Below are 22526 nucleotides of genomic sequence, written 5' to 3' on the forward strand. Positions count from 1 at the left end.
TGAACACACCAGAGGTACATGATGATGTAGCCTGGCAGCTAGCAGTCTGAACACACCAGAGGTACATGATGATGTAGCCTGGCAGCTAGCAGTCTGAACACACCAGAGGTACATGATGGTGTAGCCTGGCAGCTAGCAGTCTGAACACACCAGAGGTACATGATGATGTAGCCTGGCAGCTAGCAGTCTGAGCACACCAGAGGTACATGATGGTGTAGCCTGGCAGCTAGCAGTCTGAACACACCAGAGGTACATGATGGTGTAGCCTGGCAGCTAGCAGTCTGAACACACCAGAGGTACATGATGATGTAGCCTGGCAGCTAGCAGTCTGAGCACACCAGAGGTACATGATGGTGTAGCCTGGCAGCTAGCAGTCTGAACACACCAGAGGTACATGATGCTGTAGCCTGGCAGCAGACAGTCTGAACACACCAGAGGTACATGATGATGTAGCCTGGCAGCTAGCAGTCTGAACACACCAGAGGTACATGATGATGTAGCCTGGCAGCTAGCAGTCTGAACACACCAGAGGTACATGATGCTGTAGCCTGGCAGCTAGCAGTCTGAACACACCAGAGGTACATGATGCTGTAGCCTGGCAGCAGACAGTCTGAAGACACCAGAGGTACATGATGCTGTAGCCTGGCAGCAGACAGTCTGAACACACCAGAGGTACATGATGGTGTAGCCTGGCAGCTAGCAGTCTGAACACACCAGAGGTACATGATGGTGTGGCCTGGCCTGGCCAGGCTAACATCCCTGCCTCCCCAGGGTGGCAGATTTGTCTAGTTTCTAGGCTATTTATGTTGAGGAGACACCAGTCTGAAATTGAGACGTGCAGATGAGCTTTTTTTGTCACCCCTAAGCCGTGTCATCAACCGATGATATCATCCTATTTATATTAACTGCACCAACAGCACCGCAGGAATGGGATGCACTCATGGGATGGATACCCCATGAGTGGGGATACCCGCATTCCCGCATCAAACAAAAATGTTTTTCAAAATTGAAAAAAAAGTAGTTTAGGGATAAGGGCTTTAGCATGGACGAGGATAGAGCCCTAAACAGGCGTAACGTAGGGCGAAGTGTGGAAAAATGTGGATATTATTTTAAAAAATATTCCTAAAACAATAATGGAGCTGGGAACTTCTCCTTTGGTCCACCCATTCCTGGCACATGGGAGAATGTGAATTCTTCTAAGTCACTCTTAGAAGAAAAAAGTCCTTATGCACGCCTACGGAGGACCCACCCACCTCAGACCTCAGCAACATTATGAAAATTACAAGAATATAATTGTCCGTGTTTAGTGTTCTAGGGTCAGGTCACTCCACTTGTGTTGTGTTGTGATTGAAAGCAGAGTTTCTCACACCACTCCTCTTGTGTTGTGTAGCCAAAATGAACGAGATCATCAGGAAGATGCTGGGTGGAGTAGGAGAGGAGGAGGAGCTGCTTTCACGGTGAGACACTTTTAGCATGTTTCATTAATTCACATATTATATTATTTAACTTATCGTAATGATGTTCCTTTGGACTCTAACATAATGTCATCTTACTGTGGTCTTGTCACTAAATCATTGGACTGTACATTCATGTCATCTAAAGCTGCGTTCATACCTGAAGATATAGATTTGTTTCCAGTCGCTTTAATCGCTTATCGATTGGCATTTGGCTGTAGACCCACAGCTCGTTCACCCAAGACAGCTCGGTTGGACCGTATATTTACATGTCATCGAACTCTGTCTCTGTCAATAAATAATTGGACCGTACATTTACATGTCATCGAACTCTGTCTCTGTCACTAAATAATTGTGCATGTTAACAGCATGATGATCACTGTGTGTGTGTGTGTGTGTGTGTGTGTGTGTGTGTGTGTGTGTGTGTGTGTGTGTGTGTGTGTGTGTGTGTGTGTGTGTGTGTGTGTGTGTGTGTGTGCGTGCGCACACAGTTTGACAGCGGATGATCCTGATAAGATCTATGATGTAGAAGATATGCTCACTGCTTGCGACAACATGCAACATGCTACCAGGTACTCTTTTACTAGTACTCTATTACTATCCATCCAACTATCTTCAACCGCTTATCCGTAGTCGGGTCGCGGGGGCAACAGCTCCAGCAGAGAGCTCCAGACTTTCCCTCTCCAGAGCAACATTAGTAACTTCATTCTCTGGGATCCCAAGGCGATCTCGGCAGATATTGATGATTTTGGGCTCCATTTTCGTCACCCCTAAACCCCTTATTCCTAAACTTCTTTGCCTTTTTTACTACTTTGAAAAACATTTTTGAATAGTTAAAATGGCCAGTCTACAAGCTCACAATGTGTCAATGTAGATTGGCTAGTTGAACTATTCAAAAATGTTTTTCAAAATAGTAAAAAAGGCAAAGAAGTTTAGGGATAAGGGGTTTAGCTGTGACGAAAATGGAGCCCTATAATCCCTCCAACTCATCCTTGGTCTGCCCTGGGGTCTCCTCCCAGTGGGACATGCATCGAGGACCTCCCTAGGGAGACGCTCAAGAGGCATCCTAACCGGATGCCCGAACCACCTAAGCTGGCTCCTTTCCAAGCGAAGAAGCAGCGCATACAAACTTGTCGCGTTTTAGTGGAAATAACCTACCTTACCTTAACATACCTTTAGCTTGTTGTTGTGTGGAAGAGGAGAGTGGCATTCCCCTTTAGTATAAACGACTCACGAGGCATTCCATTATGCCACTATAGCAGCAGTTTTTCAAACCTTAAGTTCTCATATGAAGGTCCATTATTTAATCGGCATTTGAGCCACGGACCACCATTTGATGAGATTTTAATTTAGCCTCTCAGACTCAAGACTTAGAATATTCTGTTATCGTTGGATAAGATGTCCACAATTCCATGCTGTGATGATGTTGGTACCATTAGGAGAGATAACGGGCAAACATTGATCAAAATAACAATTATTCTACTTCTTGTAAAAGTAATGCAGATGTTTGACAATAATTTAACTCTTCCGTAAGGGTCCACTTGGCTTTATTTTACCCTCTCAAGAGTTAAAGATCTAAAAAGGGTCCATCTGGTTACCAACTCTCCATCATTTAGCTGGGGGACCGCCTGGAACCCTCTCAAGGACCATTGGTGGTCCCCGGACCACTGGTTGAAAATCCCTGCCAGTATAGCCCTCCGTGTTCTTGTTGTTGTGGTTGCCTGCAGTGTGCTGCAGCGCCACCAGAGGGAGCAGGCGGACGGCCATGAGCGCCAGGCGGAGGTGCTGAGCAGGAAGGTGGAGCACCTGAACAAGGAGAACCTCCACCTGCAGAGGCTGTTCCAGGAGAAGAGCCACCTCCACGAGGAGGTCCACCTGGAGATCACCAGGCTCACCCAGGAGAACGCTGTGAGTATTGATAACTGCACCAGGAGGCCCACCTCCACCCAGGAGGCCCACCTCCACCACCAGGCTCACCCGGGAGAATGCTGTGAGTATAGATAACTGCACCAGGAGACTCACCTCCACCAGGAGGCCCACCTCCACCACCAGGCTGACCCAGGAGAACGCCGTGAGTATAGAGACACCTGCACCAGGAGGCTCACCTCCACCAGGAGGCCCACTGAGGAGAACGCTGAGAGTATAGACACCTCCCACCAGGAGGCCCACCTCCACCAGGAGGCCCACCTCCACCACCAGGCTCAGTGAAATTGACACGATGGATTGGAAACAATGCACAAAAACAAATTGCATCCACTTCTTTATAAAAGAAAATGTGACGATAAAGATAATTCTGATTGTGTGTGCGTGTGTGCGTGTGCGTGTGCGTGTGCGTGCGTGCGTGCATGCGTGCGTGCGTGCGTGCGTGCGTGCGTTCACAGGTCATACCAGAGCTGCAACAGAGCGTGTCAGAGCTTCAACGACACAAACAGGAGCTGGAGCTACAGAGCACAGAGTCAGCAGGTCAGTGTGTGGAGTTGAGCCCCAAAGTACAGAATGTTCTTAAAGTACCAAAAGTAAGAAATTATTCATAGACAATTTCATATTTCAGTCGCTTTAGACTCCAAATCCCCCTCCCAGGCGGCATTTCTGGTCAAAACAACGCTTTTTTGTACGGAGCCTGACGGTCGCAGTAATGGCGCCGACCTGTACTTCTCCTTTGCTAGTGAAACAATAACAATCGATCCGACAACACACACACACACACACCATTAAACTGACACAACATCCAGTCGCCGTGTTTTGGATCTTCAAAATAAGGGTTGAACGGGGCGATATCCTGGCATGCCTTGAATTAATCCCGTCGGGGATTGAGTTAAGTGCAGTACTTAAGTATTATGTACTTAGTTACTTTCCATCTCTGCAGAGTAGAGAGTTAGCAGGTCAGTTACAGCATGTTCATTTTCTTGACAGTGAGGGACTAGTGGAGAAGAGATCCAGTAGAACTAAAAAGACAAGTCATTTTATGTTTGGTTGCGCTCCGGTGTTTCGCTCTGAAAAATAGCAGATATACGAGGTCTTAGCGCATCGCGCTGGGACACGTTGTGAGCTTGTAGATCGGCTATTTTCAGCATGCAACCAAGTGTAAAATCAGCCTTTCCGACGCCATCGAGGCACCGCCGAAATATTTCTTTGTCGACAAAATTGACTGTAAAACTAAATTACATTTCATTCAGAAGACTATGGCTAAAACTGATTTGCAGTCAAAACACTGACGATTAATTGTCACACAAATAGTTGTGATTAAATTATTTAATTGTGTTTTTGAGATTGCACACATTGGGAAACATTCATCCAAATTAAATATAAACATTTGCACAGGGTAGGTAGTGACAATAACTTAAATATACAAATAAACTACTGACATATTTCATAATTTTATATGTGGGGAAAAAAATAAGTGAAAGCCTATGGTGCGTCACGATTCACAAGCTTGTAGATCTGCGATTCCTGCTTTTTTATTTAGACGATTATGACAAAATAACTGCAATTATCTCAAATAATGGAGATTAGCGACTAATAATTGTGACATGGCTTTTTATCTGTGTGTGTGTGTGCGTGTGCGCGTGCGCGTGCCTGTGCGTGTGTGTGTGTGTGTGTGTGTGTGTGTGTGTGTGCGCGCGTGTGTGGAGCTTAGCTACAGGGATTACTGATAAACTGCCTTTTCCAGGTCATCACATGTTGTGATGACGGCTATGGACGTTTTTAGGCCTGAGGAGTGTTTTCCATGCAAAACAAATGCTTGCAATGGATTCAGAATCATGCAAAAAAATATTATTAATGGTGGCCCAACTTTCAGCAGCTGTCACATAGGGAAACTGTATTTCACTCTTTGTGAGATTGTGATGTGTGTAACCGTACCGTACCGTACAGTACAGTGCAGTGCAGCGCAGCGCAGTGAACTTTCTGTGTCATGTATTAGATAAAACGGATGAGATCTCCAACGCTCTACAGAAGAAAGTTGAAGAGCACAGATTGCAAAGCAGGTAAAAGAAGAAAAACCTCTATGACTTTGATTGATTCAATACTTACTACATAAATGTAAACAGGAAGTGTCCCTTCAACCCATTCTGGGCGGGAACCCCTTTTGGTGTTTTAAGATTAAGAATTATGTTATTCTTTAGCTATTGAAAAATACCAGATCTACAAGCTCATAGCGACGAGCTTGTAGATCTGCTATTTTTGAAGAATCGTGAAAATGTGGCGCAAATATTTGAATATATATTCTTTCAGAGCGAACGTTTTTAACGTTTTTAACTTTGCTTCTGGGGGGGTCCCTGGAACAACATATTTTCAGATGGGGGTCGGCGGCCAATTACATTTTGGCTTGACATGAAATAGGTTGAGCACCACTGACATAGAAACATGGGTTTTTCGAGAAAACCGTCAGGATTTAGAAGACAATAGTAGAATCGTTCCCAGGTCAAAATGAGAAAAACTTTAGAAAGTAACGTTAGCCATAACCACCGGTCGCCGCCCATGCAGGGCCTCGGAGCAGCAGGCTGAGGACCTGAAGGAGGCCATGCAGCGTCTGCAGGAGGAGCTGGACGAGCAGCGGGACTCCAACCAGCGGCTGAGCGGACACAAGGTCTCACACGCACAGGAAGTCAGCCGGCTGAGTGAGGAGGCCGCGTGCCTCACCGCTCACAGCATGGTGCGTGTGTGCGTGTGCGTGTGTGTGTGTGTGCGTGTGTGTGTGTATGTGTGTGTGTGCATGCGCGTGACTATACTACTTTTGAGGACCATAAATAATTTAATTGTATGGTTAAAATGTTTAGAGATTGAGGTTGGGGTTATGACGATTATGATTAGACATTTAGAAGAATAAGATTAGACAGAGTTACGTCTGATTTACACTTAGTTGTGTTGTGGGCTTGTAGATCTGTTATGATTTTGTTCGGCTTTAGGCTTATGGTTAAAAATGCCATTCGTAAAAATCACCGTCTTCAAAATAATGTCGATGTAGTGTAGTAACACAAACGTGTGTGCGTGCACGTGTGCGTGCGTGCGTGCATGGTGCATGTGTGTGGGCGTGCGTGTGTTTGTGTGCGTGCGTACTGTACGTCTCTCCAGGACATGGAGGAGCAGCTGGACATGAAAGATCGGCTGATAAAGAAACTCAACCATCAAATCAGGAGCCTGGAAACGTCGGAGAAAGGTCAGAGGTCATCCATTCTACATAGCCTCGCTGTCGCCGGGCAGAAATATTTTACTGTATCTCAAATTTTATTTTTTTCCCCCATAAATTAATGCTGCACTTCATTGTACGAGAATGTCAGAAAAAGCAGCAGTGTGGAAACTTGTCGCTTCATCTGCGCGGTTCGCTATTTTTATTTTTTTGCCGCTAGACTGAAATGGATGTGTGCGAGTGTTCTATTATTATTATTATTATTATTATTAGTATTAGTATTAGTATTAGTATTAGTATTAGTATTAGTATTATTACATTTACGCTTATTATTATTATTATTATTATTATTATTATTATTATTATTATTATTATTATTATTTATCTTATTCAGTATTTTCTCCTTTTTTACTGTGTTTTCTCCTATTCAATGCAAAATGACTGAAAACACTTTTTTTTAATCAATTCCCTTACAATGATCCTGTATTTCCTTCTTGTTTTAATAGCACGTTGCACAAGGAATGGAGTTTAACTCGTTTGCACCCCCTGCTGTTTGCGCCGCAATACATTTTATTTGTATTTCAATTGATGATGTGTCTCTCATAGTCCTCTCTCGTCAAGAGAGAGGACTATCACAGAGAGTGATCGACGTTTGCGCTACTCTATGCCGAATTGAAGTGGACTCGGCCCCAGACTTTTTTTTCCCTCCCTGGTAATAAAAACGTCTGGGTTTCCGAGGCTACAGTTTGTGTGTCTCTCATAGTGTTACAACAGTTTATGTGTCTCTCATAGTGTTACACCAGTTTATGTGTCTCTCATAGTGTTACACCAGTTTAGGTGTCTCTCATAGTGTTACACCAGTTTAGGTGTCTCGCATAGTGTTACAACAGTTTGTGTGTCTCTCATAGTGTTACACCAGTGTGTGTGTCTCTCATAGTGTTACACCAGTTTGTGTGTCTCTCATAGTGTTACAACAGTGTATGTGTCTCTCATAGTGTTACACCAGTTTATGTGTCTCTCAGACAAGCAGGCAGCAGCAGCCACCCTCGCTGCTCCCAAGGAATACCTGGGAATGTTGGAGTTCAACAGAGAGGACGAGGCGCGCGTCATTCAGAACGTCATCCTGGGTATGGATGGATGCAGCCGTCCTACTCTCTACACCTGTTCACTTATTTTGCCACTTTTTTGCATATTTCACAACTTCCCGGGAATTCACCGCATATAAAAGCACCTATAAACCCTGCATGTTTCACCGCATAATCATGGATTTTGTATCGTATTGTAGAGATGAAGCCCAGAGGCGTGGTGTCAACATGTGGTGTATATATGTATTTATATATATTGTAGAGATGAAGCCCAGAGGCATGGTGGTCAACATGCTGTGTATATATTTATGTATATATTTATATATATATTGTAGAGATGAAGCCCAGAGGTGTGGTGGTCAACATGCTGTGTATATATTTATGTATATATTTATATATATATTGTAGAGATGAAGCCCAGAGGTGTGGTGGTCAACATGCTGTGTATATATTTATGTATATATTTATATATATATATTGTAGAGATGAAGCCCAGAGGTGTGGTGGTCAACATGCTGTGTATATATTTATGTATATATTTATATATATATTGTAGAGATGAAGCCCAGAGGCGTGGTGGTCAACATGCTGCCAGGACTTCCAGCTCACATCCTGTTCATGTGCGTCCGTCACACCGACTACCTGAACGACGGAGCCAAGCTGAAGTCTCTGATGAATGCCGTCATCATCGGAGTGAAGAGGGTGGTGTTGGTGAGTTATTGATGAAGCGGGTGGTGTTGGTGAGTTAATGATAAACGCAGTCATCAGAAGGTTTCACCGATTTTGCCCCGCTGTTTTTTATGAAAAGTCATGATGGATGGACTATTGTATTGCTCTACTTCAATATATTTTGATGAGAAATATATTTTTTTATGGAATATTTTACATTGGGTAAACTATACCCGTGATTAGTGATGGTGTGACTAAACGGGTGCAGTACTAAACGGTAAAGAGAAGCCTCGAACACAACGTAACTGAAGCAAACCTTTTTCCCCCCTGCATTTCAGGATCATCACAAAGACGTTGAGATGCTGTCCTTCTGGCTGTCCAACATGTACTGCCTGCTGAACTGTCTGAAACAGTACAGTGGGGAGGAGGTAAGAACATTGTTCTGTACAGTGGGGAGGAGGTAAGAACATTGTTCTGTACAGTGGGGAGGAGGTGAGAACATTGTTCTGTACAGTGGGGAGGAGATGAGAACATTGTTCTGTACAGTGGGGAGGAGGCGAGAACATTGTTCTGTACAGTGGGGAGGAGGTGAGAACATTGTTCTGTACAGTGGGGAGGAGGCGAGAACATTGTTCTGTACAGTGGGGAGGAGGTAAGAACATTGTTCTGTACAGTGGGACGGAGGCGAGAACATTGTTCTGTACAGTGGGGAGGAGGTAAGAACATTGTTCTGTACAGTGGGGAGGAGGTGAGAACATTGTTCTGTACAGTGGGGAGGAGGTAAGAACATTGTTCTGTACAGTGGGGAGGAGGTGAGAACATTGTTCTGTACAGTGGGGAGGAGGTGAGAACATTGTTCTGTACAGTGGGGAGGAGGTGAGAACATTGTGCTGTACAGTGGGGATTAGGTGAGAACATTGTTCTGTACAGTGGGGAGGAGGTGAGAACATTGTTCTGAAGTAGTACAATGGAGAGCAGATAAGAAGAACTACCCAATCTTCCGCCGTAGTCTGAAAACTCATGATCACCTCTCAGACTCCATCTTAGACCGGTACTGCAGTCGCTGTACCGCACTGTTGTGACGAAAAGAGAGCTGAGCCAGAAGGCAAAGCATTTTGTCTACCGAGCAATCTTCGTTCCTACTCTCACTTATGGTCATGAAGTGTGGGTCATGACCGAAAGAATAAGGTCACGGATACAAGCGGACAAAATTAATTTTCTCAGGCGGGTAGTTGGCATCTCCCTTAGAGATAGGGTGAGAAGTTCAGTCACGTGGGAGAGACTCGGAGTAGAGTCGCTGCTTCTGCGCTTGGAAAGGAGCCAGCTTAGGTGGTTCGGGGCATCTGGTTAGGATGCCTCTCGAGTGTCTCCCTAGGGAGGTCCTAGATGTATGTCCCGCTGAAAGAAGACCCCAGGGCGGACCGAGGACCAGATGGAGGAATTATATCTCCAAAATGGACTTGGAACGCCTCAGGATCGCAGAGAATGAAGTTACTACTGTTGCTCTGGAGAGGGAAGTCTGGAGCTCGCTGGTGGTGCTGTTGCCCCCGGGACCCGACTACGGATAAGCGGTTGAAGATGGATGGATGGGATGGATTTACTAGTCTGTAGATGGTTATTCGTCTCAACTGCTTGTTTGATTTAGCCGTTTTCTCTAGAGACCGCTGCCGTGTAAGTTTAAACTGATGAAAAATGTCCGTCGACTACCTTTTTGTCACTGACCAAAACTAAATAGAAACAGCTGTGATGACTAAGCTCAGTGACCTTGTGGTTAGAGTGTCCGCCCTGAGACTGGGAGGTTGAGGTTCGATCCCCGGGCCGGGTCATACCAAAGACTATGGCACTCAGCAACAAGGGATGGATTTGCGGTTAGTCCCTGCGACATACATACTAGCGTCATGTCTACAGAATGTGTAATGTTGTCTTCCTAGACTGTTTAGGGTTAGCGACCTACGTGGCCGGTTAAAACTGAGGCTAGGATTAGCGACCTACGTGGCGGGTTAAGACTGAGGTTAGGATTAACGACCTATGTGGCCGGTTAAGACTGAGGCTAGGATTAGCGACCTACGTGGCCGGTTAAGACTGAAGTTAGGATTAGCGACCTACGTGGCCGGTTAAGACTGAATTTAGGATTAGCGACCTACGTGGCCGGTTAAGACTGAGGCTAGGATTAGCGACCTGCGTGGCCGGTTAAGACTGAGGCTAGGATTAGCGACCTACGTGGCTGGTTAAGACTGAGGCTAGGATTAGCGACCTACGTGGCTGGTTAAGACTGAAGTTAGGATTAGCGACCTACGTGGCCGGTTAAGACTGAATTTAGGATTAGCGACCTACGTGGCTGGTTAAGACTGAGGCTAGGATTAGCGACCTACGTGGCCGGTTAAGACTGAATTTAGGATTAGCGACCTACGTGGCCGGTTAAGACTGAGGCTAGGATTAGCGACCTACGTGGCTGATTAAGACTGAGGCTAGGATTAGCGACCTACGTGGCTGGTTAAGACTGAAGTTAGGGTTTGGGATAGTGTTAGTAATCGTCTGGACTAACGGGAGGTCGTAACAATGTTACATGTTTACGTGTTTTACGGAACGTGTGTGTGTCTGCGTGTGTGTGTTTGCGTGCGTGTGTTTTCAACAGGAGTTCACCAAGCAGAACACGAGCCGTCAGAACCAGAACTGCCTCCAGAACTTTGACCTGTCGGAACACCGACAAATCCTCAGCGACCTGAACATCCACATCTACCACCAGTTCATCTCTGTGCTGGACAAGACCCTCACTCCTATGATCGGTACGGTCAACACTAGGCATGTAACGATAAATCGTATATCCATATATATATCGATATTAATCCCGACGATATGAATCGATTTATTGAAATAAAAAAATCGATTTTCAAAAAAACAAAACATAAAAAATGTTGTTTTTTGTTTTGTTTTTAAGGGGGCTAGTGAATTATGGTGCGTGCTGTGAAATGTGAGCTTTAGTCAAATTCCATCATATTCAAGTGCTTTTGGAGAGAAATGATAGTCACTTTCAGTAGTAGAGCACTGTAGAGGGGAGCTGTGTGTGTCTGTGACTGTGCCCAGGTGATGATGGTCGTTGATGCTATCAAGGAAGGCAATTATGTTTCTGCACTGTCAAAGGTAATGCTACTTCTTTTGCAATGTAGATATATAAAAAATGTGAAAAAAAGCTCGGGGGGGGGGGGGGGGGGGGGAAGATAAATTATATAAAATGATATTAAAAAAAATGTTTTTGTTTAAAATATCGTGAAAAATCGTATCGTGAACCTCATATCGTGATACGAATCGTATCGTGAGTTGAGTGAATCGTTACATGCCTAGTCAACACCCTCATTCCTATTCGCCTCGGTCCCAGCCTTACTCATCTGCCAAGAGAAAAGCCTGGTCACAAATGCAACCTAAGGGGAGAGACGGTATCGGAGGAAGTGTCGGGCCGGAACATCCGTCAGATGCATTTCCCCCGGATACGATATTTTACGACCAACCACAATACTTGTTTCATACACTGAGAATGTGAAACAGATTTCTAAAGCGGCAACGTAATTTCCAGACATGATGAGCTTTATCAAACTGTGTTGTCCTATACCAGTTCCAGGCATGTTGGAGCACGAGAGCCTCCAGGGCATGTCCAGCATGAAGCCTCCCGGCTTCAGGAAGCGCTCCAGCAGCAGCAGCGGCGGCGGCGGCAGCGGTGCGTTTGACGCTGCTGGCGATAAGGCGTTCACCATGGGCTCGGTCCTGGGCCAGCTCAGCCTGTTCCACAGCACCATGCTGCAGCACGCCATGGAGAGGTCGCTGCTCGCCCAGGCTGTCAAGCAGATGTTCTTCCTCATCTGCGCGCTCACCTTCAACAACGTCCTGCTCCGCAAGGACATGTCGTCCTGCCGCAAGGGCATGCAGATCAGGTGGGTCATATCTGCAGTTGGTGGAAAATGTCTAAGTACTTTTACTTAAGTACTGTACTTAAGTACAGTTTTGAGGTATTTGTACTTTACTTGAGTATTTCCAATTTCCAGTACTTTTACTTCTACTCCACTACTATCTCGGAGCCAAAATTTGTATACTTTTACTTCACTACAATCATTATCAAAACTTTTGTTACTAGTTACTTTGGCGATTTTAATTTTGATTAGAAAACATACATTAACCACTTCAACCCTATACATTTTGGCCATTTTGACCCCCCACATAAGAGAAGATTTTTTTACGGCTCTAGCAGTGATTCTCAACCCGTTTCATTTCAAGGACCTCCAGTTTGACATGCATATAGTCTACGGACCCCATTTAATGGCAATTCTATCTCTTGGACCCCCAATTTATATTGTAAAATCAATGTTAATTTAACTCTGAGAGTGTACAAAATGGAACATTCGTACACTCTCAGAGTTACAGACCCATAAGGGTCCATTTGGTTCCAAACTATTATTTAGCTGGGTACCCCCTGGAACTCCCTCAAGGACCCCTGGGGACCCCACTTTGGGAACCACTGATGTAGATGACAGTTGCACAGTTTGAAATGTGCAGCCTATGGCCAGGATAAGACGGTGTGTTTGACTAGGGTTTGACCCTATGGCCAGGATAAGACGGTGTGTTTGACTAGGGTTTGACCCTATGGCCAGGATAAGACGGTGTGTTTGACTAGGGTTTGACCCTATGGCCAGGATAAGACGGTGTGTTTGACTAGGGTTTAACCTATGGCCAGGATAAGACTGTGTGTTTGACTAGGGTTTGACTGGATTTCTGAATTCCTACAATGCCCATAATGCTTTAGTGCACTTCCCCTCCTTGTGGAGAGGGGGGAGGCTGCATGGAGGTGGGTGACTTTGTAGTCCAGGAAAAGTGAGACCACATGTGACCAGATTTGACTGAGAGCCTGCCATCGCGCAACCTCCAGCGGACTAACCTCATGCGCCCTTCCATGCATGAGGAGTCCAAGCTGCTTCTTTTCACCTGACAGGGGGGAGTCTCCCTGGTTGGACGTAGCGCGTGGAAGGAACACGTTATTCCAACCAATTCCTTTCCCCTCCATCAGGCGCCCCGGCTGGCCAGGGGGAGGCAGTTTAGAGACCAGGATTACTGCATGTTTTTGTGAGGGTACCTACCCTAGGGGACACGGGGAGAACATGCAAACTCCACACAGAAAGGCCTGTAACGAAGACTCTGACTAGGACGTTGGGCTATATGACATATGACATGTCTAGTATGACAATCCCTATATTTGGGCCCGAGCCGACCTAGTGTTGATATCAGATAGATATGGTAGAACCATATATGGACAGACCTAACTGGCTTAGTCATCGTGACAAGCCTGGTCGGAGAATATATAGAGGGTCGGCTTCAGGGAGAAGGCAGAAGTCAAAGCATCCTGGTTTAAGTTCTAACCGGACACCACTGCGGGGGTCCTAAGCTAAGTAATCAGCAATACAGCCTTGAGCTATTTTATATGGTCCTTCGAGCCGGATTAGGGCTTACCGCAGTAACGGGATGCTGAAGTCTTCCAGACACATACGAACCAAGGTATCTGGCTTTACAACCCATATACCTTGAGTAACCCCTGACTCAGTGGCAAGATTCTAACCTGATGGTAACCCAGTCGCTGCCAGAGTCTGAACACTCTGGCAGTCCTGGCTGCTCCGCAGGTGAGCAGCAGCATCTCGAAGCGGTGAGATGCACTCTGTTGCCGCCAGAGCATGAACGCTCTGGCGGTCCTGGCTGCTCCTTAGGTGAGCAGCAGGGTCTCGAAGCTGTGAGACCCACTCTGTTGCCGCCAGAGCATGAACGCTCTGGCGGTCCTGGCTTCTCCGCAGGTGAGCAGCAGCATCTCGAAGCGGTGAGATGCACTCTGTTGCCGCCAGAGCATGAACGCTCTGGCGGTCCTGGCTGCTCCTTAGGTGAGCAGCAGGGTCTCGAAGCTGTGAGACCCACTCTGTTGCCGCCAGAGCATGAACGCTCTGGCGGTCCTGGCTGCTCCGCAGGTGAGCAGCAGCATCTCGAAGCGGTGAGATGCACTCTGTTGCCGCCAGAGCATGAACGCTCTGGCGGTCCTGGCTGCTCCTTAGGTGAGCAGCAGGGTCTCGAAGCTGTGAGACCCACTCTGTTGCCGCCAGAGCATGAACGCTCTGGCGGTCCTGGCTGCTCCGCAGGTGAGCAGCAGCATCTCGAAGCTGTGAGACCCACCCTGTTACCAGAATCTGGATGCCAGAATCTCTGAGCCGTGAGACCTCCCCGGCACTTAGAGTCAGAGAGCACTGGTGATGTGCAGGAAAGAGAGAGCACTGGTGATGTGCAGAGCACTGGTGATGTGCAGGAGAGAGAGCACTGGTGATGTGCAGGAGAGAGAGCACTGGTGAGGTGCAGGAGAGAGAGCACTGGTGATGTGCAGAGTACTGGTGATGTGCAGGAGAGAGAGAGAGAGAGAGAGAGCACTGGATATGATCACCTCCCTGAAAGTAGCCAGGATTTAAGTGATGGCGTCGTGTTGTAGACGCCAGGGTCGAAGTGGTGGCGTGGTGTTGTAGACGCCAGGGTCGAAGTGGTGGCATGGTCTTGTAGACGCCAGGGTTGAAGTGATGGCGTCGTGTTGTAGACGCCAGGGTCGAAGTGATGGCGTCGTGTTGTAGACGCCAGGGTTGAAGTGATGGCGTGGTGTTGTAGAAGCCTGGGTCCGAAGCTGTGGACCACCTTTGATACGGTCAAGAGGGCGTTACTTCAAACTGGAACTGCATGGATTGGCTGACTCTGACCCATTGACAGGGAACGCCCTTAATGGGTGGCATGTGATTTGATCTTGAGGTTTGTATGACCCACCGTAACATCAAAGGAAGAAAGCGGGACGCCTGGACGCCCTCAATGGGGTGGTCTGAATGACTGACGCTTGAGGTTCAAGCCTCCGTATGCTTGTATTGGGGTGGCCTGAGGGGTCTACTGTTCAAGCCTTCTAGATATGGTACAGATTTCCATGGGAAATCTGGGGGTGGCAGAGTGTAACGAAGGCTTTCACCTAGAGCTTTATATGTCATTAGGGCCAGAAGGCTCTGGTGGATATCATGAGAGCATTGTCTGGACAGCATGATGATGCAAGGGCATCGGAGCTATATCAACCCTCCCATAGATGTTGGAGCAGTCGGAGGACGGCAGAGGCTTCGTTCACCGATAGGATATCGAGATGAAAGTGCAAGCTGACAGACCAGAAGTCCAGGTTCATAGGGACCGAAGTAGTCCAGCAAGGAGGCTGGACGGCCACTCTCGCAGAAATGACCATGAGCATAACCGGAGACGAACAGTCATCATGCATGGTACGGTAGTAGCACCCAATTCTGCCGATCGTACACCAAGTAACCAGCAAGACGGCAAGAAGCCGCATTGTCAGTACTGTAATAGCGGCACACACCATCTTGGGGTATGCGGCAGGTTCAAACGAGTTTAATGGCGAAACGAGATTTGATATGACAGATGAAGCTGTGTTATCAGCAATGGACGTCGTCATCAGGCAAGAAACTGTAAACTACAGACTAGGAGTGAACTGTGGTGGAAGGCACCCTCTGGCTTTTCACAGTATTAATAGGAGCCGGACCCGGTTGAACCGGAGAGCAGATGAACATTTGCGGAACCCTAGGACACCTAAGATCGAGACGGGACAGGATTTACAAGAGGAATTACCGCAGCCAGCAATCTTGACTATAGCAGGAGAGTCCTTGCATGTAGGCTATCCACCGCCTAAAGGGAGAAATGTCATGTTAAAGGTGTGCAAAGTTCTAATTTGCAATTGTGGCAAAGTAATGGAAGTATATGCAGTTCTGGATGATGGTTCAGGGCGAACCATTTTGTTACACACAGTTGCCAAGTCGGATTGAGGGGTCAACCTGAAGAAGTTGCGTATAATTCTGATAATGCCTAAATTATCAGAATCATGAGAGATCTTCAAGTTTTGCACGGGGTGGCTGTATCTTCCGAGGTATCTCCTGCCGTACAGCCAAACCAAGTCAATAATATTGAGGGAGCATTGATCGCCAAATAGCTTGGATTGTGAGCATACACAGATCGTCAGCAGACTAATGGAGAGAGATTAACATCTTCGAGAGCTTCCCTTGCTGGATAACTACCAGGCCTGGCCTGTCAGAACGTAGCCGAAAGAAAGGAAAATTGTCTGAGTCTTCTGGATGCGGTATAGATTTCAACGTGAAATCTGGGGTGGCTGTAACGAAGACTCTGACTAGGACGTTGGGCTATATGACATATGACATGTCTAGTATGACAATCCCTATATTTGGGCCCGAGCCGACCTAGTGTTGATATCAGATAGATATGGTAGAACCATATATGGACAGACCTAACTGGCTTAGTCATCGTGACAAGCCTGGTCGGAGAATATATAGAGGGTCGGCTTCAGGGAGAAGGCAGAAGTCAAAGCATCCTGGTTTAAGTTCTAACCGGACACCACTGCGGGGGTCCTAAGCTAAGTAATCAGCAATACAGCCTTGAGCTATTTTATAGGCCCTTTCGCCAAGTATGGGTACTGATGACGCAGAGGAGGGAACACGCCGCCATCACCCCAGTGGGGATCAAACCCAAGACCTTCTAGCTGTGAGGCGACAGCACTACCAAGTGTTCCACCGTGCCCCCGTGAAGGTTATTTTCTCTGCTGTGTTTCAGGTGTAACATCAGCTACCTGGAGGAGTGGCTGAAGGACAAGGAGCTCCAGAGCTCCGGCACCATGATGGACACGTTGAAGCCGCTGTCTCAGGCCGCGTGGCTGCTGCAGGTCAGCAAATGTACCGACGACGACGCCAAGGAGATCGTAGAGACGTGCACCGAGCTCAACCCTGTTCAGGTGACGCGTTAAGTTAAATGTGAAATAAAATAATATAAACATGCTCATGCCCTGTTCAGGTGACGCGTTAACCCATTTTGCGGTGGGAATTGGTGTTTTAAGCATTATGTTATAATTTAGCTATTGGTAGGTCTGCTATTTTTGAAAAATCGTGAAAATGTAGTGCAAATCTTTGAATATATATTCTTTCACAGCGAACGTTTTTAACTCAAATTTTTGCTTCTGGGGGGGTCCCTGGAACAACATATTTTCAGATGGGGGTCGGTAGCCAATTACATATAATCTTGGGGGTCCTTGACATGAAAATGTTTGAGAATGACATGAGGTTTTTCAGAAAACTGTCAGGATTTAGAAGGCATTTGTAGAATCGTCCTCAGGTCTAAATGGGTTAAATTAAATGTAAAATAAAATAATATAAACATGCTCCCAAGCTCAACCCTGTGCAGGTAAGGTAACACGTTTGTACTAGCAGTGCGAATATCAGCAGACTCTTCTTTACTTGCAATTAAAATTCATATTTTATTTCCCATACGTTTTAACAATACTAAGAACAGGGGAAAGGGGAGGTGGAACAATGTTGGCTACGGTCAAGTTCAAGTTCACACAATTCAAATCTGAATGCAGACTGTCACTTCCTGCCTATAAGCACTCACAACATGGGCCCAATCCCACTGATTAGGGATGACACTAGGTGTGAATGGTCATTGTCCTATTGCCTCTTAAAGCAGTGGTTCCCAAACCTTTTCACGTCAAGGACCCCCAAATTGACACTAATTAGCCCCGCGGACCCCTATTTGAAAATATATTCCAAGGAGTGATTTTTACGGCTCTAGCAGTGATCCTCAACCCATTTTATTTCAAAGACCCCCAGTTTGACATGCAGATTAGTCTACAGGGGCGGCTGTGGCTCAGGAGGTAGAGCAGGTCGTCCAATGATTGGGTCGGCAGTTCGAATCCCGGCTCCTCCTGTCTACATGTCAAAGTGTCCATGGGCAAGACACTGAACCCTACATTGCCTCCAATGAGTTGGTCGGTGTGAGCTCGCCACCATTGGTGTGTGAATGTGGGAAGTGAGGATGCTGGAGTCGACTGTTCGCCGCTTCACCTCCCAATGTATGAATGAATGAATCATTGTAAGCGCTTTGAGTAGGCACGTAGTGCATAGAAAAGCGCTATAAATGCAATTCATTATTATTATTATTACAGACCCCCAATGGCATTTCTATCTCTGGGACGGTGGGACCCCAATTTATATTGTAAAATCTATGTTAATTTAACTCTGAGGGTGTACAAATGGACCCATCCATTTGGTTTCATGTTACGCTCTCAAGAGTTAAATTCTTGTTAAACATCTGCATTGCTTAATTTACAAGAAGTCTACATAATTAGAGAATGTAGAAGAATGGTTATTTTGATCGTTTGCCTGTTATCTCTCCTATAATCGTATCAACTTCAATACAGCATGGACTTGTGGACAAAGACAACAACATTATCCAACGACAACAACATTCTTTAGTTTGGGGTCTGAGAGGCTAAATGTCATCAAATGGTGGTCCATGGTAGCCTGGCTCCAGCCCTGAATCGCTAGCCACGCCCATTAAGAAAATATGTTCTGGCGATTCAGGTCTGGAGTCTCTGCCTACGGCGGCGTTAGTGTCGTTCAGAAATCAGATCACAGCAGCTGATTGGCCATCAGCCCCGTCACTCGACAGCGTCAGACAACAAACATGGCTGCCCCCACTGCGGTGACTCACGACCGTATCAATCTGGCTATTAAATCGGCATGATAAATAGGTTCTTTACGGAAATGACATATTTTAGTAGCACTCGTTGGCAAACGAGTTAGCCATAGCCTCATGATTGACAATCAACGTCATCTGCTTTCCTACTATTCTGATTGGTTGGTATGAACCAATCACTGAAGGCTGCCGCTTTGACAACGCCCATCCCAGAAACTGCTGCCGTGGGGAGGGCTTTCAGTCTGAATAATGAAGTGAAACGAAATGAGAAATCAGACTGTCAGGCTAGGTCCATGGCTCAAATGCTGAATAAATAATGGACCTTGACATGAAAAGGGTTGAAAACCACTGCTGTAAAACAATGATAATGTTGTACCGATTCTGATTGCAATTCAAACGTTTTGAGAATAAACTGCTCTTATGTCTCCAGCGATTAAAATAGGCTGCATTTTGCATCCCAAAACTCAGTTTATAGTTAAGGGACGCAATAAAACAACGACCTCTGCATCCATGGGATGCACTACTGTACTGTTTTTTATTCTAGTTTATTTTGCTAGCTTTAGTTATAATAATAATTTCTTCTTCTGTTTTCTACATGAATATAACCACATTATAATTATAACCATATAAAATGAAACGGGAGTTAAAATGCTGCAATTTGTAATATGACTCCTAACATTGTTGAAGTGGGACTCATAAAATGTCCCTGGGACTCATCTAAAAGACCATCCCTGCATCCCGGGACTCATTACATTGAAAACCTATTTACATCACTGTGTCTCTGAGTAAACATTTTTTTCTGTGCAAATCTGACTTTTATAAAAGAGGCATTGTATTCGCAGATTGTGAAGATTTTGAACTCCTACACGCCCATTGATGACTTTGAGAAGAGGGTGGCTCCATCCTTTGTGCGCAAAGTACAGGTGAGCGAGCTGTTGTTTTAAGGTAAGAAAACGTCTTGTGCGGAATTCGACCTTTAACCCGAACACCTGCCTGTAGAATAAAACAGGGGAGTGGCGCGGGCAGGGAAACAAACCTATACCTTCTGTGATGTCACTGAGCATCGTGGAGGTACTGAAAGACCAACGTACCTCAGACATCAGCAACATTATGACAATTACAAAATATATAATTATCCGTGTTTAGTGTTCTAGGGTTAATAAAAACCTTCTCTGGTGTGTGTGTGGGTGTGTGTGTGTGGGTGTGTGTGTGTGTGTGTGTGTGTGTGTGTGCACGTTGTCGTGGTGTCTTCCAGTCGCTGCTTCAGGACCAGGACGATCGATCCCCACAGCTCATGTTGGACGCCCGGTACCGCTTCCAGGTCACCTTCCCTTTCTGTCCGTCCGCTCAGCCACTGGAGCTGCTGCAGGTCCCCACCAGTCTGAGCCTGGGCTTCCTGACCCGGGTTTGAACCGCCCGCTCACCCACTAGAGCCACTGCAGGTCCCTGTACCACCAGCCACCTCCGGTTTGAACCGCCCGCTCATCCACTGGAGCTGCTGCAGGTCTTCTGTCTGTAGCCTACCAGCCACCCGGGATTTGAACCGGCCCAGTCACTAGAGCCGCCCGCTGCAGGTCCCTGTACCACCAGCCTGAGGCTGAGGTTCCTCACCCGGGATTCGAACCGCCCGCTCAACCACGGGAGCGGCTGCTTCTGCTGCAGATTGAATGATGGTTCTTTTGGACCACGCACAAGGAACTACTTTTAGAACTGGTTCCGTAACTACCGTTCTACATTCTTGGCACCTTATGGGCAGTGGTCCCCATAGTCCCAGGGGTCCTTGAGGGAGTTCCAGGGGGTCCCCAGCTAAATGATAGTTGGGAACCAAATGGACCCTTATGGGTCTGTAACTCTGAGAGTGTACAAATTAATAGACTGGTCTAACCAACTGTTAGGGTTCTGAACCAATCCATCTTCAGTGGAAACACTCTGAACTGGTTCAATATTAGGCGGGAAGCAATATCCAAACCGGTTCAACCCCGGTGGAAAAGGGCCATAAATAAGTACTTCACAGGTTCAGTTTATTATGCCTGATATTTGATTGATTGATTGATTGATTGATTGATTGAAAATGTAACTAGTCACTATAGTCCCTTCCTAACATTTAAGTCTAGTTATTATTTCTTGACGAAATTGTCAGTATATTTAGTCTTAGTTTTAGTCATCATAGCTTAGTTTTTATTTAGTTTCCATTTAGTTTTTTGTCAGTGAACAAAGGTAGTTGACGAACATTTTTCGTCTTAGTTTTAGTCGACGAAATCAATAAGCCACTATGGCCTCATGGGCCGTAGTCATGGCTCAGTGGTCCAGGTATCTTGGCTGGTAATCCAGTCTGGCAGTGTGCCGCGGGTTCGACTCCCGATCCCAACGGCCTTCACTGCATTTCTTCCCCCCCATCATCTCTCTCCCCATTTCCTGTCAGCCTACTGTCTGTCCCTCCATAAAAAAATAATAAAATAAAGGCGAAAGCCAAAAAAAAAAAAAAAAAAAGAAATAAGCCACTATAGCTTTCCATCTGTCTGTGATGTAGCGGAGAACATCTTTCCGTTTCAAAAAGCCAAAAAGCCATTGCACAAATGCACACGTTCTTTAAACTGTTTTCTAATTTATAGATTTTCTTTGGTTTGTCTGGGGGGGGGGGGGGGGGGGGGGGATCATTGAATTATGTGTTTAATGCATTCTAAATGTTTTGCTTTTTAGGGAATGTTTTGCTTTTTTTGTTTGCTTTGTTTTGTTGTTTTAAAATAATAATGATAATAAAAATACATGTTGGAAACAAAACATATAAAGGACAAAAGTGTCATAAATTGACCCACTGTTGACCATGCAGTGTTGATTAACACATTTTTAATGTAGTTTTAGTCATAGTCTTTTTGAATACAATTTCATTTAGTTTTAGTTTTAGTTTTAGAAGGTTTTAGTTTTAGCCTAGTTTTAGTCAACTGAGATTTTAGTCGACAGCTGATTTTGTCGACATTTTGTTTTTGGCGGTGTCTTGATGGTGTTGTAAATGGCTGATTTTACACTTGGGTTGCATACTGAAAATAGCAGATCTACAAGTTTGCAACGTCACTATAGGGAAGATTTTTACGAGGACCCAGTGTTTCTTAATTCCCTTGTATTGTCATTTATTGGAAAACTGACCCTGATTTTTCCAGACTATAGTGGCAAAGACCAGGTGGGAATATAATGTTGGCCGCCCTCCTAAGTCTGCTCCTCTTCAACACACTTTCCAGCCTGCTTTTTAGCCTGCTTTCTAGTCTGTTTTCCAGCCTGCTTCCTAGCCTGCTTCCCAGCCTGTTTTCCAGCCTGTTTTCCAGCATGTTTTCCAGCACGTTTTCCAGCCTGCTTTCCAGCCTGCTTCCCAGCCTGTTTTCCAGCCTGTTTTCCAGCCTGTTTTCCAGCCTGCTTCCCAGCCTGTTTTCCAGCCTGCTTCCCAGCCTGTTTTCCAGCATGTTTCCCAGCCTGTTTCCCAGCCTGCTCATCAGCCTGTTTTCCAGAATGTTTCCCAGCCTGTTTTCCAGCCTGCTCATCATGTTCACCAGTCAATCAGGCTTGGGTTAGTAGGCCGCCAGCCTGTCGGTCCAGCTCCCGGCCCTG

At 46.0% G+C, this 22526-nt stretch overlaps 1 protein-coding gene across 1 annotated transcript in view; it reads left to right on the plus strand.

Annotated features, from left to right (window-relative positions):
• The window catches only part of myo5c (myosin VC), a gene marked incomplete at its 3' end in the record, with an annotated part of 72006 nt that extends 51669 nt beyond the window's left edge, over positions 1-20337 (plus strand). The window contains exons 29-42 of the mRNA XM_079502241.1: positions 1391-1457; positions 3182-3362; positions 3836-3917; positions 5377-5440; positions 5940-6108; positions 6528-6612; positions 7605-7709; positions 8224-8378; positions 8675-8764; positions 10972-11122; positions 11947-12262; positions 17010-17187; positions 19769-19849; positions 20182-20337. Coding sequence (XP_079358367.1) covers positions 1391-1457; positions 3182-3362; positions 3836-3917; positions 5377-5440; positions 5940-6108; positions 6528-6612; positions 7605-7709; positions 8224-8378; positions 8675-8764; positions 10972-11122; positions 11947-12262; positions 17010-17187; positions 19769-19849; positions 20182-20337 — 1880 coding nt within the window. The remainder of the gene's footprint in view (positions 1-1390; positions 1458-3181; positions 3363-3835; positions 3918-5376; positions 5441-5939; positions 6109-6527; positions 6613-7604; positions 7710-8223; positions 8379-8674; positions 8765-10971; positions 11123-11946; positions 12263-17009; positions 17188-19768; positions 19850-20181) is intronic.
• Positions 20338-22526: the final 2189 nt, after the last annotated feature.

Source organism: Electrona antarctica (assembly GCF_951216825.1).
Source record: "Electrona antarctica genome assembly, chromosome: 5".
Lineage (NCBI taxonomy): Eukaryota > Metazoa > Chordata > Actinopteri > Myctophiformes > Myctophidae > Electrona > Electrona antarctica.